Source organism: Prinia subflava, chromosome 2 (assembly GCF_021018805.1).
Source record: "Prinia subflava isolate CZ2003 ecotype Zambia chromosome 2, Cam_Psub_1.2, whole genome shotgun sequence".
Classification (NCBI taxonomy): domain Eukaryota; kingdom Metazoa; phylum Chordata; class Aves; order Passeriformes; family Cisticolidae; genus Prinia; species Prinia subflava.
Genome location: NC_086248.1, coordinates 5,702,860 through 5,725,857, shown reverse-complemented (window position 1 = coordinate 5,725,857; position 22,998 = coordinate 5,702,860). Strand labels below are relative to the sequence as shown.

The 22,998-nt window shown below is 41.7% G+C and overlaps 1 protein-coding gene across 1 annotated transcript in view; it reads left to right on the top strand.

Moving 5' to 3' along the window:
• Positions 1 to 3,666: 3,666 nt before the first annotated feature.
• The window catches only part of RCAN2 (regulator of calcineurin 2), an 81,380-nt gene continuing 62,048 nt past the window's right edge, over positions 3,667 to 22,998 (top strand). Inside the window, exons 1-2 of the mRNA XM_063423760.1 lie at positions 3,667 to 3,793; positions 11,252 to 11,478. Coding sequence (XP_063279830.1) covers positions 11,254 to 11,478 — 225 coding nt within the window. The 5' untranslated portion in view covers positions 3,667 to 3,793; positions 11,252 to 11,253. The remainder of the gene's footprint in view (positions 3,794 to 11,251; positions 11,479 to 22,998) is intronic.

Sequence of the window (22,998 nt, the reverse complement as noted above, 5' to 3'; positions counted from 1 at the left end):
TAAGACTTAAAATTGATTTTACACAGTGAAGAACTATCCTGTCACAGCACATGTGCAAGCAAAACCACAAATGGGTTCAAAAAGAGTTAAAAACTCCTAGAGAACAGGACCACTGGTAGCTACTAAGTGGAGTAACTAGGATTCAACCATAAGTTCCAGAAATCCCTATCTCCCTAGTTGCTGGAAAATTATAAAGTAAATAGGAGAACATAGAGCCTATTTTTACACTGATTTACTAAGCATCCAGTCTTGATTGCTGGAGACAAAAGACAAAGCTAGATGGATCCAATTGTGTTTTTCATGTTCTAAAAGAGTAACAGAAACAATTGAGATTACAATGCTGACAGAGTCAACATTAATTTTACTTGCTTTATCCATTCTAATCTCCAGACTCAGCCATTTGCAAGAAATCATAATCTATATCTGGGCAAAGAATTTGGGATTATCCCAGTGAGCAAAAATGTATAAGATGAAGCATTGACTTCTTCAGCATCTACAGATTTTCAGGCATTAATTACTTGTTTCTTCTGAAAAAAGGAGAATTTGTCATCAAGATGTCTGCAAAGGCTGCTGGACTTACCCAGGATTTGTATTTTGATGATCAGAAATCAAGGTAACATTGTCAGGTGGCAAAATCTTTTGGTTTTGTGCTTCAGTTGTGTTGAAATTTTCCGTAGCTGCTTCAGCACACTTGAGAGGCCACTTTTGCTTACAGATTAAATCTGGAGATGGGAAGCAGGTGCAGACTGAAGATAATGAGCAGCTCAGGATTTGGAGGAGACGGGCTAAGCCTTTGCTCTGGGATATCAGTAACAAACTCCCACTCAGTTCTGTGGGATGAGCTCACAGCACTGCTTGTGGATCCTGCAAGTAGCAGCTGTTTTATCACCTCCTTTGGTGATAAAATCCTTTCCAGAATTACAGCTTCCTCCAGGTTTTGGCACTCTGCAACTGCTTGGGTTGTGGGAAGATGCCACAGCCTTTAAGAGGCACAGGGTGCATGGCCTGAACAGCTCTGGGGTGAAGGGTGGAACTCCACAAAGGAACTTCTCTCAATTGCTCTTATCCTATTATTTTGGCAACACCGTTTTTTCATGTCTAAATTATATATTATTTTATGACCTTTCCTAATAGGAATTTTTCATGCTTATAACAGGGGACATTCAAATCCTGCAATTGCTGCCATTCTTATAGTTATCTACTTCTGAAGGACATTTCACTGCAATCAGTGGAATTTGGGGTTTTTTCCCCTTCATCTTAGCAATAGTGCCTGGATATATATAAACCCAAAGTGCTGACCTTGGCTTTCTTGATTTTTCCTGAGCATGGGTTAGCTTGCTTTCAAAACTGCAGAGATTCCTATTTTACCACAAAGAAAACATATGCTAGGACAGTTTCACCACAATAAAAACATTCTTCCCAATATGAAAATTAATAAAAATTGAGACACAAGATACATTTAAGAGGATGGAGATAAGAAGACACAAGGAAATTGTATAACATAAAATGCAGGACAGAAAAAGCCCCGTGGATGCTCTTCCTACTCAGAATATTAAAATAACATATCATGCAAAAGGAACACACATAAATGGAGACAAAAGAAAATATCATACCAGGTTTAATTCCCCAAACAAAAACCAACAAGAGATAACTTGATTTAAAACTTGATTAGTTTATATAGTGACATCTTTGGTTTCATAGCTCGCTTACTCTTCTGCATAATGCCTAAAGCAGTGAGATGATGATCAGAGATCGATATTTTAGGCACAAGGACAAACCAATGAAAATAATAATTACTAATATAAGTTACCTATTTATTTAAAAATAAAAGTAGAACTTAAGCAGAAACCCTGAAAGGTGTCTAAACCAGATATGTATCAAGGCATAAGTGTCAGTCCTTAGTTAAGGGACGAGGAAGAAACTCTTCTGTTGCAAGTACAGCAATCTCCAGTGCATTGCTCTTTGCTGTCTGCAGAGATGAGGTGGGATATGCTATTGATTTCATTCTTCACACCATTTATTTTCTGCTATTATTGGAAAGTGCTGCTATAAATGGCACACATCTTTTTATATATTTTTAACTAATGGAGAATTATTCCTTACATAGATTTTTGTAGGGTACTTAATAATTACATGGGAGTCTTCTAGTTCTTCATTACATTCTATAGATTTTCAAAGCCATCTTTACAAAAAACTATTTATGTTTCTGTATCACCCTATTGATTAAATCCCTTTGTATTACATTCTAAAGCAATGAGACCACAGAAAATCAGTGTTAGCTTCTGACGTTTAGCAGCCTTGGATGTGCAGCTGGAAGAGAGAAAATAGCCCTTCCTTTAATAAAACATGTCTTGGGGACATCTGAGGGCTTTCTCTTCTTTTTAAAATCATGACCAGCATCAGCCTTTTCCCATTGTAAACGTGACAATCCTTTTGAGCCCTAAAAATGCTTCTTCTGGCATTGTCCATAGTGGGGAGATACCCCTGATTCACCTGTTAGCCTGAAGAACTGGCTCCATCCGAGATGGAGCACACTCCAAAGGACAGATTGGATGCTGGTAGTCAGAGGGGAAAATGATCTTGGGGAGCTCCATCCTCCAGTTAGGACCCCTGCAATATCACCACAGGAGGGCCTGAGGGGTTGCCACTAAAACCATGGCGAGGTGCCCTGGCACTGTGAGGATGTCCATCCTACTTCTGTCTGCATCCCACCCCAACTGTCTGCTACCTTATCCCATCACCCTTCCCACTCCTATCCCATCCCACCTCCCTCCTACCCCATCTCTCCTCACATCCATTCCATTCCATTCCATTCCATTCCATTCCATTCCATTCCATTCCATTCCATTCCATTCCATTCCATTCCATTCCATTCCATTCCATTCCATTCCATTCCATTCCATTCCATTCCATCCCACACCACCTCTCCCCTACCTTACCTTACTCCACCCATCCCACCCCTCTTCTCTCCCATTCCAACCCATCCTGTATGTCCCTACCCCATCCCATCTTACCCCACCCTCTCCCCTACCCTAAACCATCCCATCCCATCCCATCCCATCCCATCCCATCCCATCCCATCCCATCCCATCCCATCCCATCCCATCCCATCCCATCCCATCCCATCCCATCCCATCCCATCCCATCCCATCCCATCCCATCCCATCCCATCCCATCCCATCTATTCCCACCTGACTTTCACCCAGTCCCAGGTCACCTTCAGGGTGGTGTCACCAACACCTTGAGGGAGAGCAGCTTTTTCATGAGAACCCAAAACACAGCCCGGTTCCTACCGCTCCCTGTGTGCTGGGGTGTCACGAGCTCCTGCTCTGGCTCACCTGTGTCCCCTCAGTGCCCTGTGCCACGCACTTGTCCTGCTCACCCTGTCCTATGTCCCTTCACCTGACCCCACTCACCTGTCACTTGTTCTCGCTCATCCCTTGTCCCCACACATGCCCTGCCCGGCTCGCCTGGCCCCACTCATCTGTCCCCGTACATCCCCTGTGCCCTCTCCTCTGTCCCCGTCCCCTCACGGGCCCCGCCGGTCACCCATTCCCGGCGTGTCGCCGTGGGACTGGGGGCGTGGCCGGGGCGTGGGAGGCGGGACCAACGCGCTCCTCGCATTCTCATTGGCAGCTCCTCCTGCCTGTTTAGGCGAAGGCGTTGCTGATTGGGCCGCCCCGTCCTCCACCTTGGCGGGCGCGGCGCGGGCGGGCGCGGGGTGCTCTGAGGGAGCGTTGGGCGCGGAGCGCGGTGGACTCTAGGCGGGCAGGGAAGGGCGAGTGAGCCGCAGGTAAGGGCACGGCCGCCTCCTCAGGATTCCTTCCCCGCCGGGGCCGCAGCGCTGTCCCGCAGACCTGGGTTATGCAACCGCCCCGCGGTCCTGCCCCGGCGCCGCGCTGCCCTCGGGGCTCCTTCCCCCCGCGGCTCTCGGGGTGCGGGGGATGCGCGGCGAGCCCGCGGCCGCCCCTCGGGAGAGGTCGGGGCCGGTGTGTCCCCGGTGGGATGCGGAGGAGCTCGGGAGGAGGGATGGGGGCGTGGGGAGGGGATTTGCGGCCGTGCTGCGAGCAGGTCGGGGTCGCGGCGATGCGGATGCGGACCCGGACCGGGCAGCTCCGGGAGCCCTGAGAGAGAGGCTCTTCTCGGGCTGCTTTAAACTTGGCTGCCGTAGCCGAGGGGGGATGGCTTTGAAGTGAAGGAAGGTTGGTTTAGATGAGATATTAGGAATAAGTTCTTTACTGTGAGGCTGGTGAGGCACTGGCATAGGAGAAGATGTGAATACCCCATTCCTGGAAGTGTCCAAAGCCAGCTTGCATGGGCTTAGAGCAGCCTGGGATAGTGGAAGGTGTTCCTGCCCATGGCAGGGGGTGGAAGGAGATGGTTTTTAATATCCCTTCCAGCCCGAACCCTTCTATGATTCAATGATCTCAAGCCAATATCATTTGATGCTTATGTAATAGGTAGCTCTCCAAACTTGCTGGTTTGGGTTGTTTTTTTTTTTTTCCTCACCTCTTCTAGTTCTTTTGTGCCTCTTTAAAATATTGTGTTCCTTTATTTCTTGAGTTTGGAGTTTAATGAAGGTTTCTAAAACCAAATGTATAATAAGTTTATACAGCTGAAAGGAATCATATAAATTAGCATTGGAGTTTAATCAGGGGTTATACTTTACACCAGCTTCTGTCTTCAGCTTTCAAGTTTTGCCCTTGGAAATGATTTGGTCTTTTAGCTAGTTAGAGTGGCTGCCCTGATGAAAAGAAGAACTCACATTCTATGAAAATACATGATTAATATAAAGAAACCACTGCATTTTTCTTTGCAGTGAAACTAAATTATATGGCTGCCCATCATCCTTGAACAGACAGAAGTCTGAATACTGTGAGAATATAAAACATTACAGAAAACTGCTAACACATCTCAGTAAACAAGGACAGAAGAAGATTTTCTGTAGATGATCATATCTGTTAACTAGTCTTTGGTACCTTTAACAGCAGGATCTGCCTTATCCTCCCTCAACTTCTGAGAAGTTGTCAGCTGTGTGATAGTTTGTGCTCTTCCAAGTATTTTAGTTTGTGTTCAGATTCAGTAGCTTGGTTTGTCACTGTTTGTGTTGAAAATGTTTGTCACTGCATTGGTGCCCTTTATTTTTTTGTTTATAAATCACTTGATTGTGCTAGCATGAAATCCTTTTAGAGGAGGAAACTTTGAAGTTTTATTCCAAGCCATCATTGTGTCCTGAGTGTCTTCTAGGCTCAAGCCCTGTGAGTGGTCCCTGTTGCAGGTAGTTCTGGGGCACAGTTCTGAATTTCAGCTTACAAGCTGGAGGGCTGAACGAGTGTTCCACTGACCCCTGTGTGAGGTGACAGCTCTGGCTGAAGGCCAGTGAGGCTCTAATGCTGAATGCCCCTTATAAAACGGGCTTGCTTTAAATAGATTAGCATAGAGGCCAAGTGAAGGTGATTAGGAAGCTTGTTCTGGTTTCTTTGTGTTTGGGGAGGCTTTTTTTTCCTGTTCTTTGAATACCTTAATGTTGCCATGGTTACTGTAGTGCCCAATGGATCGAAGCTCAGCTTCTTGACTTCAAGAACAGCACAGGGAATCTCCACACCTGGCATTGGCTGCTCCAAAGCATCCCCTTCCCTTTGTGCAGTGGGGCTGGAATTTTGGCTTGCTTGGGTTCACCGGTGCCTCCTGGGCTGTTTTCTTCAGCGCTGGAGATGCAGATGCTCAGCAGGGTGATGCCAGATGAGTCCCTTTGTGGTCTCAGGTCACATCCCTGGTGTGGGAGGCACAGCTGAACCTTCAGTGTGATATCTTGGACTCCTTGAGCTGACCAGTCCTGCTGTAGAGGAATAAAACTGAATAGTCCCTTTGGATGTTAAAAGCTTCCAAAAATAGTTCCAAAGTCTCAGCTAAATTTAATGCGGCTAGAATGTCAATGGAAAGGATTAGAACATTTGGGATTTGCACCCGTTAGCATTTAGAAAAAAAAATAAAATCCTCTTCCTCATATCTGCCACTTTTGTAAGAGTGGAGATTGGCAGTGTTTTTGTGTGGTGCTAACCAAACTGGAGCTCAAATTGAGTGGACTTCCCTGGACTGGGAATTTTGATTCCTGTGAGGGAATTTGCCCAGGTGGGAGACTGGGGTGAAATCTGTGGGTGGGGGTCACTGCAGTCCTTGTTGCTTTTGAGGCTGCAAAGGTTCATTAATCCTGTCATGTGAGGTCCACTTCTGCTCTTTCTAATTAAGTAAAAAGCCTCTATTTAAGTCCATAGGAGCTTTCCATAGTGAAGAATTAGCACCATTAAAAATAATGCTCATCTCCAGTGTTCATTGTGCAGAGTGGAATGAAATGCAGTAAGTTACTGTGTGACCTTCCCTGGTACATTTGTGCTTTCTGACAGAGCCTTCGGTGTGGGGCCAGCAGGAGATGCAGCCCTAGGCTGACACCACTGAAATTGGTATCTCTGCTACTGTAAAGTCAATGAATATTTTAAGTAAAAATTATTCTTTCAATAAAATCTTCATCACTGGGTTTGATTTTCCCCCTCCTGCCTTTCCCCTGCCTTTGAATTATGGTAAAAGTTGCTTTTCTGGGGCTGGGTTTTTTTTCAGTAGGAGCCAAGATCCCTACACTTCTCCTGGACCCTTCTAGAAAAGAAACTGTAACTTTCCTTGCTTTGTTTTTTTCTCCAAATTTTCTTAATTCCTGCAGATTATGGTTTCCAGGTTTGCACTCAGGACTCAATAATACTTCTAGTTTATAGTGATTATATTTAAAGCTTCTATTTGTAACATTTTGTTTGCTTTATTCTATTTTTAGTCATGTTGTTTGTCATGGCAAGCAGTGTTTAATAAAAAAAAAGTAAAGTTTCCTTGTGATTTCAAGAGATATGTGCCTGTTTCTTGATGTCCCTCAGGGATTCTTTTAAAAACTCTAAAGACAGGGAAATGTTCACCAAGGAAATGCCTTATTAGTTTCCATAAAAACAGTGGGTAAATCTATAAATGCTCAAGCATTGGTCCATTCAGATACTTCATATACTCAAATTTTCTTCATTCAGTAAAATTTCTACTGAAGATTTTGGCTCTGCAGGGATCTGATTTCATGAGAAGATGTACATCTTTGCCCTTTCAGTTTTACACTAAATAAGGGTAATTTTTCAAAGAGAAACTTCAGTGAGCTACTGCTGTTTTCAAGTGAATATAATTTTCTCCTGGTCTCTGTTAATTTTAATTAGAGGTGTGCTGTGTCTAAAAATAGTGAGGTAACAGAATGAACACAGAGTTCCCACATGGATCCTCTGCAGAGATTTTGGTCACAGCAGCTCCAGTGCTGAACCCTGACATGACCTGATCTGTGCCAGTGGGAAGGGTTTGCCAAGTGTTTGCAGCTATCCCAAATCCAAACTCTTAGGATCTGTAGGGTCTGGAAGGGAGGTGGCTGCTGTGGTTCTCCAAGGGTTAAAAGTTGAGGGTCCAAACCTTCCACCAAATTCAGAAATAACACAGATAACATTCAGTGCCTTAAAGGAAGGGAATAAATGGATGTGGCAAGTGCTCAGCTTTAGCTGAAGGTTATATCAAGTTCTTTGGCTCAGGTTGAATCTGCCTCAGTGTCCTACACTTTTCAAGGGAACAATCCTGACAGGGTTTGCTGTCATGATTCCAGTTAAGATTTTGGATAATTTAGCATCAGTATTGGTGCTGGATGGTGCCTGTATTAGTGTATTTTTATTTTTAATGGCATTGCCACTTCTTGTGAAATTCTGTATGGCGACTTCTGGTGTCTCAAGTATTTGTAAAATCTAATTTGGGAGGGGAGAAGCAAATGCATAACTCAATTTGAACTCATTGCATTTTAAAAGGAAGATAAGTACAGTTTTCTATTATGTGGGGGGTTTTTGCATTGTTTTTGCTTTGTTTTGTTTTTTTAATATTAAAAAAGATCCTAAGGGGGTGAACTAATTTGTCAGAAGCTGTGGAAAGGAGCTTTAACAGAAATGGGAATGTGATCCAGTGATTGTACTATCATAACATAGAAGATTACTTTTAATTTGGCTTATTTTATATGGAAATCCAGTTCATGCATGATACATGACTTAGCGTAAATTGTTTTAAGGGATTTAAAATGTAAATTCTTTTGTTGTAAATTAGTCAAATAATTGGAAAGAGAATATTTTTTGTCAGAGGACTACCTGAAGTGGCTAAATAATTTCAAAGAAGCCACAAAACACTACCAGCAATATGATACCTGAGTCTTAAGGTTTGGCAGACATAATAATGGATATGTAGTTACGATTTTTTACATATATATATATATATATGTGATTTTTTTGTATGTGTAACATTATTCACAATATGGAAAAATGTAAGATTTCCATCTTATACCTGAGGATAATTTCTGATTGAAGTCTGCAAACAAATGTTAATTCAAGTATGTTTGTCCCCTCTGATTATTGTTGATCTCAGGCTCATAGACAGTTTATTTCTCCTGGGGAACATATATGTATTTAATTAGTGTATTTCTGTTTTAACTGTGGTGCTGTGCTTTCTGTAGTGCAAAGCATGGCTGAGGAAAATCTGTCAAACAAGTAACTGCATGCAGGTATTCTTAACTATCCCATCCTTGACTGGGATGGTTAAGGATGCAGAGGATTTAAGAATCAGGTATAAATTGACTCACAACTCTAATCAGAACTCTGGATGGATCTTAAGAGTAGAAGATGCCTGTGCAGGCACAGATACCTGCAAGTCTGGGAAAAGAGCTGGTCAAAAGGCCTGCAAGGCAGTGACTTTCTTAAAAAGACTTCTTGGCCAATACCCAAGTCCAACTGGGCAAAAATGTCTCAATAATTGGCTGAAAAAAAAAAGAATCAAGCTTTTCCTGTCCCAGAGCTCTAGCAGAGTAAATATTTATTAATTTCTCATCGTGGCTGCTGCAGCGTATGTTCATTTTGTTATTGGTTAAAAACCTGAGCTTCGTGGTTGTAACTTAAAATCCTGTTTTCTTTTGTTGTTTGTCATAGTGGCTTTGCTGAATTTCTAACTTAAAATCTTTCCTGTATAGTACTTTATTATAGTATGGCTCTCCCAGGAGAGAAAAATAAACAACTATTTAGTGAGGAAGCCCAGAGACTTTTCTCACTTCTGTCGATAGATTGAGATTCTTTGCTTCTCTGCACAATCAGCTTTGTTATGCCTTGGGAAAGGAGGAATGAAACTTGTTAGCTTTAATAACACTCACAATCCAAATTCCTACAGCTTTAATGTCTCCAGTGTGACTCTCAGATGGTCAGTGTCTTCCCTGGCTGCAAATTGTTTGCCTGTTGTGAATGAAATTCTTCCCCCAGCCTGGCACAAGTCTGTCCTGCCGTGTAAATTGTGTTTTGTAACACACTGGGCTTGAGGTGCATTTCCATAAACCTAATGACACAGGCTGGACATGATGACAAACATGCTTAGGGATGATTGGGTTTGGAGGAGATGATTTATTAAAGCTTTTTGCTAGAGAAAATACTACATTCTGATGGGAAGTTTCTGGCTGTTGTGAGGATTTCTTTACAGTATTTCCCTGGCTGTGTTTACCATGAAATGTACAGTAATACAAAGCTTGAGTGAGTTGGTTCAAATACCAGAGGCAATGTTGCTGTGAGGGTGAGCTCTCCTACACTTAACGTGTACTGCTGAACTTGTAGCCATCTCTTCTGCCATTTGTTTAGGCTTTTTCTTGCCAATTAGAATTTAATTTCTGAACTGAAATTAGTTGCAGGTAGTTGTGCTAATGGGGGGCTGAGCTGCTGAAAGGGAAGTGTGTATTTGATAGCTGAAAACCTGTCCTCAGGAAAACACAGTACTTTTGAGCATGGCTTCAGCTTGTGTACTTGAGAACTTCTGTCATTAGCCCTGAGACTCCAGCAATAACAATTATGATACTTCCATAACCTTATCTTATGGAATGATGTGCTCTGTCATCAGCCAAATCTCATTTCAGAGCAGAGGTTATATGAAAGGCACAGCCATGGCAAATTAGCTCCATAATTTAGCTTGACTGAGATTAAGTGTAATAAACCCATATGGTTTAATTTTGGACAGCAGCCCTATATAGTGTATTTGAGCTAATATTTACAGCTATTTATAGAAAATAGCAAGTATTCAAGGGAGCAAGGGCAGAGAAGAACAGATGAGCATGCTGAGTTTATGTAACTCTCTAAATGCTTGTGTTAGGAGGAAAAGCAGCTAATGAGTGCACATTGTTATTGAAAGAAAAAAAATAAAAAGGAATAGATTATTATCCAGTAAACTGCTTTAATTTAAGTTTAAGTAAACTTAAATTAAATAAACTTACTCGGACTCTGTAGATGTGATAGGTTGAAGGACTGCTAAATACTTGATTTTGTATTAATTAACGCACTGATCATTAATTGGACCTTAACTTATTCCCCTTGGCTGGCATGAAGCTTTGTCTCATAACAGCAGTAGTGATACCATTTAATGTATGGGCTCATTATGTGTGCCCATCAGTTTGTGTGCCTTAAAACTACCTTTCCATACTGATGCATTTGGGATAAAGGCTCCAAGATCAGCAGGACTTTCCTAAAAGTGCTGAAAGTCATCTTGAGTCTAGTCTTCCTTTAACTTATTTGTTTCCTGGTGTGATTAAGATGCAAAGAAATTGCTAATGGGCTTTGAAAACCAGCACAAGTTCTGTACTTAAACTGTAGAAAAATTGGCTGTGTTCTTTGTAGCAGAGATGTGTATTGGTTGTACTGGTTTTTGATGATACCATGTTCATGCTCCTTTCCATAAAGGTGTTTTGTTTTTCTTGATGCCTGGTTTAAATATCAAAGTTATTTTCAAAGTTCTTCTCCCCCTGGGCATTATGCTTCCTGAGCTGGCTGCAGACTCAGAAGTATCAGCAGTAACAACCATGGTTCTCCTAAATCCAAATACTGTTCAGTGTTTTCTCCCAGGGCAAGGGGCCTTTAGGTAATATCTTGTGTTCAGAAGCTTGTACTGGTATGGTTAGGCCTGTTCTGTGCTAATAAATGAAGTTAAAGCCAAGTCCCTGTTTGAACCTTGGTGAGACTGGTCTTAGTGTCCTGTGTCAGAGTTTTTGCCATGAAATAGTGTGAAATTCACCTTCTACAAAGAGAGCCCCCAGACTTAAGAATCTCTGGGTTACCTTGTGATTGTGGAATGTTTGATTATGTAGTGTAACTGTGTGATGTTATCTTCTCTATGCTGCCAGGGATGAGGGGAGATTGTTACTTCTTTGGAATGCGGGGCCTTGGCCACTATGGCTGCATCCCAGAGGATGGAGGACAGTTCCTACTCTACTCTATCAATGGAGACAACGGCCTAAAAAGATGTTTTGCAGAGGAAGATTTTCATGAAATAATTGATTTCAACGATCTCCCAAATTCTCTCTTCGCCTGTAATGTTCACCAGTCCGTGTTTGAGGATGAGGACAGTAAGGTACAGTATCTGTTTCCAAGTTTTCCTTCTGAGACAAACCTATGCTTTATTTTTAATTAATTTATTAAATTAATGTTTATTGCAGTCAGTGAAACAGTTTAATCTGTCCCATGCAATGCAACTTGATCACAAATATGACTTCTTTCTAAGGTGACAACAACATTCTGCTTTGACGTTTATTTCAAGAGCTTAAAAGTCTTTTTGTCAGTTGAGGTCAAGAAAAAAATGTTTTTCTTTTGCTGAGATTTGCAGAATACTGAAATGGAGGTTTGTGTCTTCCTGGCAGCCTTGGCTGCAGGGATGGTGGGAATGGCAAAGTCAAACGTGATGGCTGCTCCTGCTTGCTGATCACAGATCACTGAGATGGGAGGCTGCCTTTCTGTTTTTTCTCAAAGAATTAGAGAATCCTTAGGTTGGAAAAGACCTTCAAGACTGAGTCCAGCCATTAGCCCAGCATTGCCAAGCCCACCACTAAACTGTGTCCCCCAAGTGCCTCATGTGCACATCTTTTAAACCCCTCCAGGGCTGGTGACTCAACCCCTTCTCTGGGCAGCCTGTTCCGATGCTTGACAACCCTTTTGGTGGATAATTTTTTCCTAACATCCAAGCTAAGCCTCCCCTGGCATGCCTTGAGACTTTTCCTTATTTCTTACTGATTGCTAATTTGGATAAGAGACCAGCACCTGCCTCACTGGAACCTCCTTTCATGTACTTGGAGAGAAGAGAGATAAGGTCTGGTGTGTTGGAAGTTATCTGTGATACTGTGTTCTCACTTGCTTCAGATTTTCTAGATAAAAAGACATGAGAAACTTCATGCAAATATTTTGAACTCTGCAATTAATCTAAAACAAAGTTGACAACAACATAGTCTTAATAATAATAATAATAATAATAATAATAATAACGTCAACTCTTGCAGGAAGCATTCAGTTCCTGTTTCTTAGTCTGGTAATCTTTCTGACTGAGACTTCAGGAATATAAAACTGATAGCTTAGGGCTTTATTGTCTGATGAAATGAGTCTGAGCTAATTGTTATAGACACATCTGAAGCTACCTGAGTGTCCTGTTCAGAATTTTTAATTCAGAAACAAGGTGGCAGTGGTACAGTGGGGTTTGCCTGAAACTGAGGTATCCAGATAAAACTGCAAAATCACTGGGACCAGAGCTGGCCAGAATGGACAAAGACTATTTAGTGGGGGGGATTACCAGATAAGAGAGGAATAAAACAAGACTTCTAAGGATACAGGCTTCCTGTTAAAGGTACTGAAAGTGATGTTGGTGAGGCTGCACAAGTGGAATTATTTGGGTTTAATTTTTAAGGCATTTTTGTCTTCTGTAATGTCTTGTGTATGTTTGGGTAATACAGACAGTGCTGTGATATGAGCTTTAAAATGGGCATTTATGTATTACAAATTCTACACTCTAAATTGCAATTCTGAAAAACAGTGCCCTATTTTATTGAACAGGCCTTTTGCCAATAAGCATCCTGCATTTACATTGTGCCATTTTCCAGAACTTTCTCCCCATCTGGTAATGCACTTGACTCAAGTTGAAGGGTCTGCAAGTCCAGTTTCAAAGGAAGAAAACAGAAGCCCACCTGGAAGTAGAGAATCCCTCTCCATCCTGCAGAGATTCTATCCCCACTTGCTCCTGAGCTTTCTCTTTTGAGAGCTGTGTTCTGGTATTGAGCTGATGGCTTAGGTAGAAAATGGAATGGTGATTATGTAAGGATGTGGGATAGCAATCCCCAAAGACTTGCAGGACATAGGGATGTGTCTTAAGAACAGCAGCTGGGTTGTGAGGTGGATGTTCTGTAAACACCCTGTGCTGTGGGTGGAACAGCTCTGCTTGCAGGTGAGTGCTTACTCCTGTAAGTCTCCATTTAATGAGATGGGATTACCTGCAGATTTCTCATTAAATCCAAGAACCTGGGGAGTTGATTATGGTTTTTATTATTCCAGTAGAACATGCACTTGTGTTCCCAGTTGATTAATACCCATAATCCTTTCTATTAATAACTGTTGCTGCAAGATAACAGCACACACAAATTCAAAATAAAATATTATCAAGTTGTGAAGCTAAATTTTAAAATCTCACGTTATCGCAATTCATGAATGGTGCCAACAAATATCTTCAATTATATATTGATCCAAAGTATATGTAATGGTGCACAAAACTTCTAAAAAGTATGTACTGCAGTAATGGTTATATCTAAAATTGTTTAATTGTGCTGTTCATTCTACAGAAAGTAAAGCTTTTTGTAATGTATTTTTCACTTTTACTCTTGACCTGCACTTCTGGGAGGAAAGTGAAGGTGTAATTGGAAGTTAAAGTTAGCCAGTAAAGGAAGTCAGAGAAACCCCTCATTGTAAATGGCTGGTGTGATTTGGTGTGGAAAGTTCTGAGTGGCTTTAGCATGGAGCAGCGTTAATAAAAACAAGTTACTCTGTCAGTTCTAAGTCACATTATCTGCAGTGTCTAAGGGGCTGAAATGTCAAGTTCAAACTTCCAGCACTCTAATATCTAAGCAATACACTCACGAAAGAGAGGTTTTAATACGAAGGCATTTAACTCCTTTGTATCAGATACAGGGTAAATTCCAGACTGTGCTGGAATGTGGCCTTGCAGCAGCTCCTGGTGCACGTCCACCTGTGCTGGGGCTAAGCTGATTTGGTTTGTTCTGAGTCCTGTGTCACAAATACCCTTTCACCAGTGTTGTGTGTCTACAATCCCTCTTAGAAGGGATTCTGTCTCCTGTCAAAAGCAATGATGGCACCTGCAGGGAGCCTCAGTTCAGATTTCCATTTGCTGAAGGTGAGGAATTGTGGCAGCTGAAGGCCAAGTCCTTTGCAGGGAAAGACAGGCTTGGGTTTTCTCCTGGTGGCACCCTGAGGTCTCACCATCCTGAGCCTGAAGAGCTGTGGACTCTGGGGCTCTGAAGATGAGTTTGCCATCAGGCTTCAAAGAACCTGCTTGGAACTGACTGCCCTGAAACACTGAAGAAAAGAGAATATAGATTAATCCTACCTACAGCTGATCTTGCTTCAGTAACAGAGCATCTGGTCAAAAAGTACTTCCCTACCTTCCCAGGCTGTGTTCTTGGACAGAAATGTGTGCTTGGATCAGGAGAATGCCCCAGCTAACTGGGTTGATAATATGGTTATTTAAGGATTTGTGCAGGATGTTTTAGCAGCTTCAGGATGGCAGCTTGCTACAGTTGAGGGGAGGTGGCTTTGCTTATCTCCACTCCCATCATGGACAGCCTGCTCCTTCCTATGGAAAATGAAATTGTACCTTCTTTACGGTGTGCTCAAAATACAGAGCTTTTTAGTTCCTAAAATCCAGCAAAGGTGTGGAGATTATCCAACAGGATAATCTGTTGCAAAGCTGGGATCACATTTGGTTGTGCCTCTGTCACAGTCCTCTGTTCTGATCATTTGTTTTGGCATAAAGCTGTTAATGGTAGGGGCAGAATAATTTGGTGTTTTGGAGTGTACAGCACTGAGTTGGTTGGGTCATGGAAGTCTTACTGTAAAGAAGCTAAAAATCAAAATTACACCTTAACCCTGGGTTTTTCCACATTGATGGGACTATTTATGTGTGAGTAAGATACGGCAAAATTGACCCTTACTTTAGGCTGGTAGTGTGGCTGAATGGGAGGTGCGGTTCCTTTTAGCTTTCCTGTGTTGGTGAGCCAAAGGCCAGGACTCTGATAACTCCTGGGGGTGAGTATTTGAGTGTTTCAGCAGTTAATTGCTACCCATAGCCCTTAAACTCTGGCTAGTAACCCTTTTGTTGTGCTTTTGTTGTGCATGTATCACTGTTTTGTAAAATCAACCTTTCTGTTCTGTGACTCGAACTTCCTTCAGGCTGGGACTGGTAAACACACTGTCAAAGTGAAGCATCTTTGTCTCTGAGGATGGTTTCTTCAGATGCTGTTGTGCCTCAGGAGATGCTTACACAAAGCTGTCATTATTAGAATATGTTTTCACGAGGAAAAGATGTGTTTCCTCAAGCGTTTTAGAAGCTGAATGCTTCTTTTTTTACTATTCTTTTGGCTCAAATTGGAAGGAGCACCGATTAAACTTGATGGCTTTATTTCAGATAAAGAATGATTCATCAGTTTCTGAGCATTTTAGTTATGGTGAAGCTGCCTAGGCAGTGATAGCCAAAGTCCACCAAGTGCTTTTCCTCGCCAATGTAGTCTAAACTGTAGGAGATACTATTATTATTTCTGCATGAGAAAATACTGATCAAATGTTTCTGGAATTGCCAGCATGAGGAAGACATAGATCTACTGGAGGGAGGTCACAGAGATGAAGGGATGGGAGCCTGTCTGCTCTGAAGAAAGGCCAAGGGAGCTGTGCCTGTTGAGCTGGAGGAGGCTCAGGTGGGTCTGAGCAGTGTGTGTGAACTCCTGCAAACAGGGCTGAGCCAGACTCTTCCCAGTGGTGCCAAGTGCCAGGAGCAGAGGCCACAGGCATCAGCTGAAACACAGGAGGTTCTCTCTGAACATCAGGAATGCTTTTTGACTGTGGCAGTGATACCACAGGGTGCCCAGGGAGGTGGTGCAGTCTCTCTCTCTCCATGGGGATACTCCAGAGCTGTCTGGACATGGTCCTGGGTAGCTGAGCTCGAGCTGGCCCTGCTTGAGCCAGAGCTGGGTTGGAAAAGGTCACCCCCAGAAGTCCTTTCCAACCTCCTCCAGTCTGTGATTCTGAGAACATCTCTTGAAGTGTATGCTGATTCTGGTGTGGAGGACCAGTGTGGGAATGCAAGACTGGGGAATTAAGGTGATTAAAAATGCATTTTCAGAACTGTGATCTTAATGGAGGTGGGGTGGGGCAGGAAGGAGAAAAGTCAAACTATCAAGCCAATGGAAAAGATAATCCTATTTTAATAGAAGGACTTCACTATGAAAACAATTACTATTTTCATGAGGGATTCTTTCACATTACAACTTTACTTACATTGGATGATTGCTTGCTCTTATTGCAGAAGCCTCTGTTAAGACTTCCTCTGACTTTTCTTTTTTTTAAGATGTGTTATTGAACTTGGATTCTGAAAAACATTTAAGCCTCCCTCAGGTGGGTGCTGAAATATTTGTCCAAGGGTGATGCTTTAAGAGCTCTTTGTAGCCTTACTTGTAAAGACTTTTTTTCCTTTGTACTTGCATTCAGATTTCTCAACAAAGCCTATTTTCATGCTGCTATTTTTTTTTAAGGTTCAGTGAAAGACACTGGACTGCTCACTGGTCTGCTGTGTTATCTTTAACTTTTATATGTTAATTCTGGAACTGAAACTTCCTCCTGATGCTTTGACAGAAGCAGATAATTGAAATGTGTCTGTTCAGTGCTCTTTTTAAACAGAGTGGAGCCAGTATGTCTGCTGCCATGTGTGAAATGTTTCTTCGGTTCCCTTTGCCTACAGGCAATTCAAGATGATGCTCTGGGAGGCTCTAGGCAGGCTTTGTGTCTGCAGGGGAAGGAAGATCTGTTCCTTTTGACTTGAGTTTTAAGCATCTAGATTGTGAAGTCAGAATCTCTTTGTTCATATTACATCACTGATGCCTCTAGGTGTTTAGTCATCATTATATTTAGAAGGTGGCACACTTCTTTTTAGTCTAATATTAGTATTCAAGCCTGGATCCAGTGGAAGGTCACCCTAGCAAAGATGAAGTCAGGTTCCAAGGCTGGTAAGGAATGCAGGCTTCCCTCTGCCTTCCTGCTACACTTGCTGTTCCTTTGTTTTACTTTCAGTTTTTCTACCTTTTAAGGTTGGTTGTGGTTGATATGATAACATTATCAGAAGCTGCCACTTGAAGCATGTGCCTCATGTTGTGGAATCTAGCTACTTTTCTTTGTCCTGCTTTATAAATGGGATCAGTGTTACTCCCAGGCATTCTGTGAAAATGGAAGTGTTTCTTTACTGTACTCTGTCTGTGCATCTAATAAAATGAAAATACAGAGATCTTGCAAAGAGAAGCTGCCAGGAGCAGTGTCCTTCATGAATCACAGCTGCCCCCTGGGAATCCTATTTTGCACTTTTCCCTGGGTGCTGCTTTGCAGACAGCCAAGCACTGCTTTGTTTGTTTGTTTTTGGTTTTTTGTTGTTGTTTGTTTGTTGGGGTTTTTTTTTGTTTGTTTGATCATGGAAGCACTAAAATAAAGCTTTAGGAGGCTGAAGAAATGTGCAGTCTAAAGTTCTTTTTCTGTTGCATTTTTTTCTGTAATTAATTTCAAATACTTTTCCTATGAACCATCTCTGGGCAATACAGTGTTTTGTCTGAAAACACCTGTGATCTTCCATGTGCTGAATCTGATATTCCATCTGACTGCTGGAGTGGTAAGCTCGATTTTTTTCAGCCTCATTATACAAGTTCTCTCTACAGCTGGAAAAAACTGTAGATATTTGGCCTGAAAATGGCCTTAAACCAAAGGAGGGTAGGTTGACATTACATATTAAGAAGAAATTCTTTACTGTGAAGGTGGTGAGGCCCTGGCACAGGTTGCCCAGAGAAAATTGTGACTGCTCCATCCTTGGAAGTGTTCAAGGCCAGCTTGGTTGGAGCTTGAAGCAGCCTGGGCTAGTGAAAGGTGTCGATGCCCATGGCAGGGATTGGAACTAGGTCATCTTTGTAGATCCAGCTCCAACTCCTCTATGATTCTGTATTTGTCATTTATAAACCTCCCTTTTACCCCAGGGTGTAGTTGCTGGATCTCGTTACCCAGCTCTGTGTTGGCACATGGAATGGGATGTGTTGTGGAATGGGATGTGGTGTCACAGCTCCTCGCTGTCACTGTGGCTCCTGTGCTTTGCACAGGTCAGGGGTGAGTTCTGTTGAGGATAAAAAAGCAGTAACTTCATGGAGTTGGGTGTACTGCAGCATGTGAGCTCTCTAGAGATAACTGGCAGTAAGATCCATAAAGCATCTCAGTGTCTGGAACTCCTTAGGTCTCAAGCCACAGTAACCATAAGGAGCTGAGCTGTTACTGGAGAAGGGGCAGTAGGGAAGTTCACCTTCATTGACATTTGGGATCTGTTGAGTATTCGTTCTGGTTCAGAGACAGAAAATGAGTTAATTTTGATTGGTGTGTTTTGCATATTCAGTATGTCAATGCATATTTATAAGGAGATGATTTAAGGCTGCTCTTGTAGCTCTTAACAAGACAACTTGCATTTATGTATGTGTATAGGATCTGATGGTAATTTGCTCTGAGGTGATCTGCAGAATTTCCAAAGGAGCTGTAAGGAGTTGTCAGTCTGGTTTAGGCATTCCTTCCATCTTCTCTTGGGTTATTCTGGATATTATGCTGTTGGCATAATCTCCAGAATTATTCCAGCTCTGAAGATTCTTGAATTGCATCTATGTTCAGTCCTGCTCTAAAAATGTGGTTTGGTGTTTTTGTGATGGTGCTGGTGTTGTTTTCTTTTTAAATAATAAAAAAACCCCTCAACTAATGAAAAAGTAACAAGTATTTCTGGGTCTGCAAGGCCACTGGCTGTGATGTGGATGCTGTCTAATAATTGTTACAGTTCTACAGTTATTTTCCCATCCATGCACAGTGTTCTTGGTAGCACAAATGCCCCTGTTTCAATGGGAGAATGTGCCTGGCAAAAGACCAACTGGGTTAAAGGTAGGCCTGTATTCCTTGCAGCTGAAATCTGAAGTAGTGCTTCAAAGCATTTAACTATACTAGTTGTTTGTAAATTACAAAAATAACCTGATTAATGTTCTTTCCAGAACACACAAGACAGCAGTTACTGTCTGCTTTTTAAATTTGGAAACATACTTTTTTCCTTAAGAGCAACTATGGAAAAATTCTTCTAGTGTTGGCTTTCTGTGGCTGTGTTCTACTCTGCAGTCTAGAGGGAATGTGTTATCTCAAACCAGGATGGGTGGGAAATCTTTCCTGGGAAAGGACCATTCAGGGTATTTCCATTTTATTTTTTTAAAGAATATAATTTTCTTACCAGTTCTACCAAAATACAGACTTTTGAATAATAAGATCTTTTAACAAAGGTGTTAGTAAGTCCATGCCAAGGTTTATGGGGACCTTCTGTTATGGCATGAGTGAATAGGCTCTGGGAGCCATAGGGATTTGCAAGGTCTTGTGTGTAAGTCAGTAAAAAAATCATCCTCTTAATTACTCCTTTCTCCAGCACAATGGCCACTGTAGGATAAACTGTGGGTAGGTGATTTAAATATCCCTAAACACTGTACAAATTTAGGTTACAATTCCACTTGGCAGTTGTCTGTCTCCTGTAATAGGTTGAACTAAATTCCTGGACTCAAATGCCTTTTGATCTTTGGGGAAGTTGGATCTGGCCTGGAGCACTAAGGCTGGTGTGGCTTTCCTCTGAACTCCACCGGGGTTAGCTGGAACAGGGGTTCAGCCAGGGACTGCTGTTGACAGAGTTTTGGTGTTGGTAGAGTTTTCCTTTTGATTTTCCTTCTTGAAGATACTGGAGTTTGACTGCATGTACACAGAATATTGAGCCTTTCTTCTCCAGGATGATAGGAGGATATATTGTTTTCTGGGATGGTGAGATTTATTGTAACTGGTGTTACTTGCTATTCTTGACCACTGTTACTCCTGTTTGGGGTTATTTTCCCTTTTTTTTTTTTTCTTGTCTGGCAATCTAAGGCATGGCATGTTTTTATAAAGCAATAAAAGCAAAGATGATAAGATAGGTCACACTTGGAATAAAGCACAGCTATGAACTCTGCAGGAACTTCCTTGGGTCTCATTGAAACTCATGCTGGCACATTGCATATTAAAGGAAGAAGTCAACCCTTCTGGTATCTGCTGACACAAGCAGGAGCTACAGCTCCCAAAGGGAAAAGCTGTCTTTGTGTAATTTATAGAAAAGTCTTTGGTTTGTTCCACTAAGTAGTTCTTATCAGCAGATATCTGCTAATAACCAAACACAGTTTTGCCCTTCTCACTCCAGCAAACTGTCACTCTGAAGTCAACAAAAATCCTGTTTTTTTAGCTGATAGTAATCAAAAAGTGCAGTAAAGCCATTCTAATGTGGTTAGGGCAGCAGCTGTTCTTTATTTTAATAGCATCAGAGGTCCTAATCCAACCACAAGTTCTGATATCAGTTTTCTGGCCCAAGGAAAAGGCTGCTAAATGAAGGTCAGCCTTCGTTAGCAGTGCATAAAGACCCTGCATTTACAGAAAGAACCCTGTAGTTTAATCACATTCAAAACAGTAAATTTACAACTCTAATTACCACTTATTTAAGGGAATTTCTCAAATATTTCATACAAAATATATGTTAATGCTGTGTAAGGGTTAAATGCAATTAATAAACAAATGGTTAATAGAGGTGGGTAAAAAAATACTTCTTGAAGAGGAATATTGTCTTAGAAAATCAGGGGTATGGGGAGGTGGTGTGATAAAATACAGGATGGAGAAGGGAGAGATGGTGGTTTTATGATTGTGGCATTAATTAAGAAAATCTGCAACAGATTTGAGCACAAAGGTGAGAGGTCACAGTTGAATGAAGGTGATATGAATTATCAGTTACTTCTGGGTGTTTGAAAACATGTTTTCTTCTGTGCCAGAGGACTTCCCCATTCTTTTCCAGCTGATGGAAATTTACCATTTGCTGCAGTAGTGAAAGATTTCTCCATGGTTTTGTTCTCAGGTCTAATCCAGAGGCAACAAGATCTGCTGATACCAGTGAGGATTTTGTTCGAGTTTTCGGTTTCCTGTGTAGTGTGTGTGAATGTACTTTTTTTAATTGTCTTGGTTTAATGTAATTACTTTTAATTCAGTTGCATTTTCTGGACTTTCTACCCTGCTTAAGTTACATAACTTTTGTACTGGGCTTTGAAACTTAATCCAGAAGCAGAGGCATTGCAGATATGATAGATGTAATGTGTTTGTGTCAGAGGGATAAGAGCAGCCTTCCATATGATAGGGACTAATGAACTGAAAGTTAAGATGACAGTAAAATAGGGGGAAAAAAATCACAGTATCTCTGGCAAGAGAGTAATGAAAGCAACTCTTGCACTGCAGCAGAGTGGACTCAAGTCTGTATGTTGGCTTTACCTGGCCTTGTGGTGAGTTAAAAAAGCATAAAGACATGGTAAGACTGCAGCATGCAGAATATAGAAATTTTCCATTTCATATTTCTGGAAACAGTACTGGGGAGAAATTCTGATGGTTTCATCCCTGTGTTTCCAGCGTGTGTCTGGCTTACAAGGGAAGAGCATCTGGGAACTTCAGTAGATGCTGAGGAAATGAGGTACCAACCTTGAATGGAGGGGAGAGATCCTCTGTGTTAAGGCCTTGATATCAGACCTGTGTGTACCATGGGCTGGCTTACAAAAGCCATGATAAAGTCAAGAAACACATCTCTTCCATTTTTATTCTTCATTACTCTTTTGGATGCTGTTGTTTTTTCTATTTCTTCTTGAAAGCTTTTGTTTTGTTTTTGTTAAACAGCTGGATTTTGTGGTATCCCTGACTGGAAGCAAAGTCAGTTCCTCAGGCTGCAATACCAGCAGTCTTGAAGAGAAGGGAATGGATTTTTCACATGGCTGAGGTTGTGTTGCATCAAGCCACAGGGCTGTCTAAATCAGCCTTCTGCCAGTTTGGGGACTGGAGTTATTTTTACTTGGTTTTCTTTGAGGTCCTGGGACAGAGCCATTACAGACTGGGAGCACTGACACAGCCCAGAGGCTGCCTTCTATATGATATCAAACATTTTTAATGTACATCAGTAAGTTGGCACTGATTGCTTTCACTTTTTTGCAATTGCAAAGCTTCTCCCAGCAATGTGAATTTAACAAGCAGAAACACAATTCCCAATATATAATATTAGATGCTTAAATGAGCAACTTCTGGACCCATTCAGTTCTTACATACTGGTGATCCTGTTCCTCTGAATAAACATGCAGGGCTGCTTCACACTGACTTGAGGGATTTGGTCACAGACACTGGCAAATTCCTTTAAAGTCTGCTCCTGTCAACAGGAGCTGTGGAAATACATCACAGAATACTGTTAGGTTGTCCTTCCTTTCTGTGTCCTTCTGGAAATCCCTTATCTTTTGCATCTTTAACTCCAAATCTTCCTTTCAGGGATTTCTTTACCTGATGTGTATTCTACCTTCTGTGTGCTCTGTGATTGCTCCTGTTTGCCTCACAGTTAAGAGGGAAGAATACACAGCACAAGTGGTACAGGAGTGTTTATTAAGAAGATAATCTGTCTCCCTTTTTTATATTGTGGTTTTAAATGATTTAAATAAAAAAGCTTATACCTTTTAATAAGTATTTCCCAAAGGGATTGTTTTATTGTGTTAATCTATCACTCTTAGAGTTCTGAATGGAAGTTTTTCTGACTCCCTGCTGGTTTGTGACCTACATGTAGCAGATGCAGTTTGTCCTGTGCATGTATTTAGATTTTGAGAATTTTTTTGGTGGAGCTGTCACGTACTGAAGCACAGTTCTGATTATCTATTCAGAACCCTGCTGCATCACAGTCTTTCTGTTGATCTAAAATGTA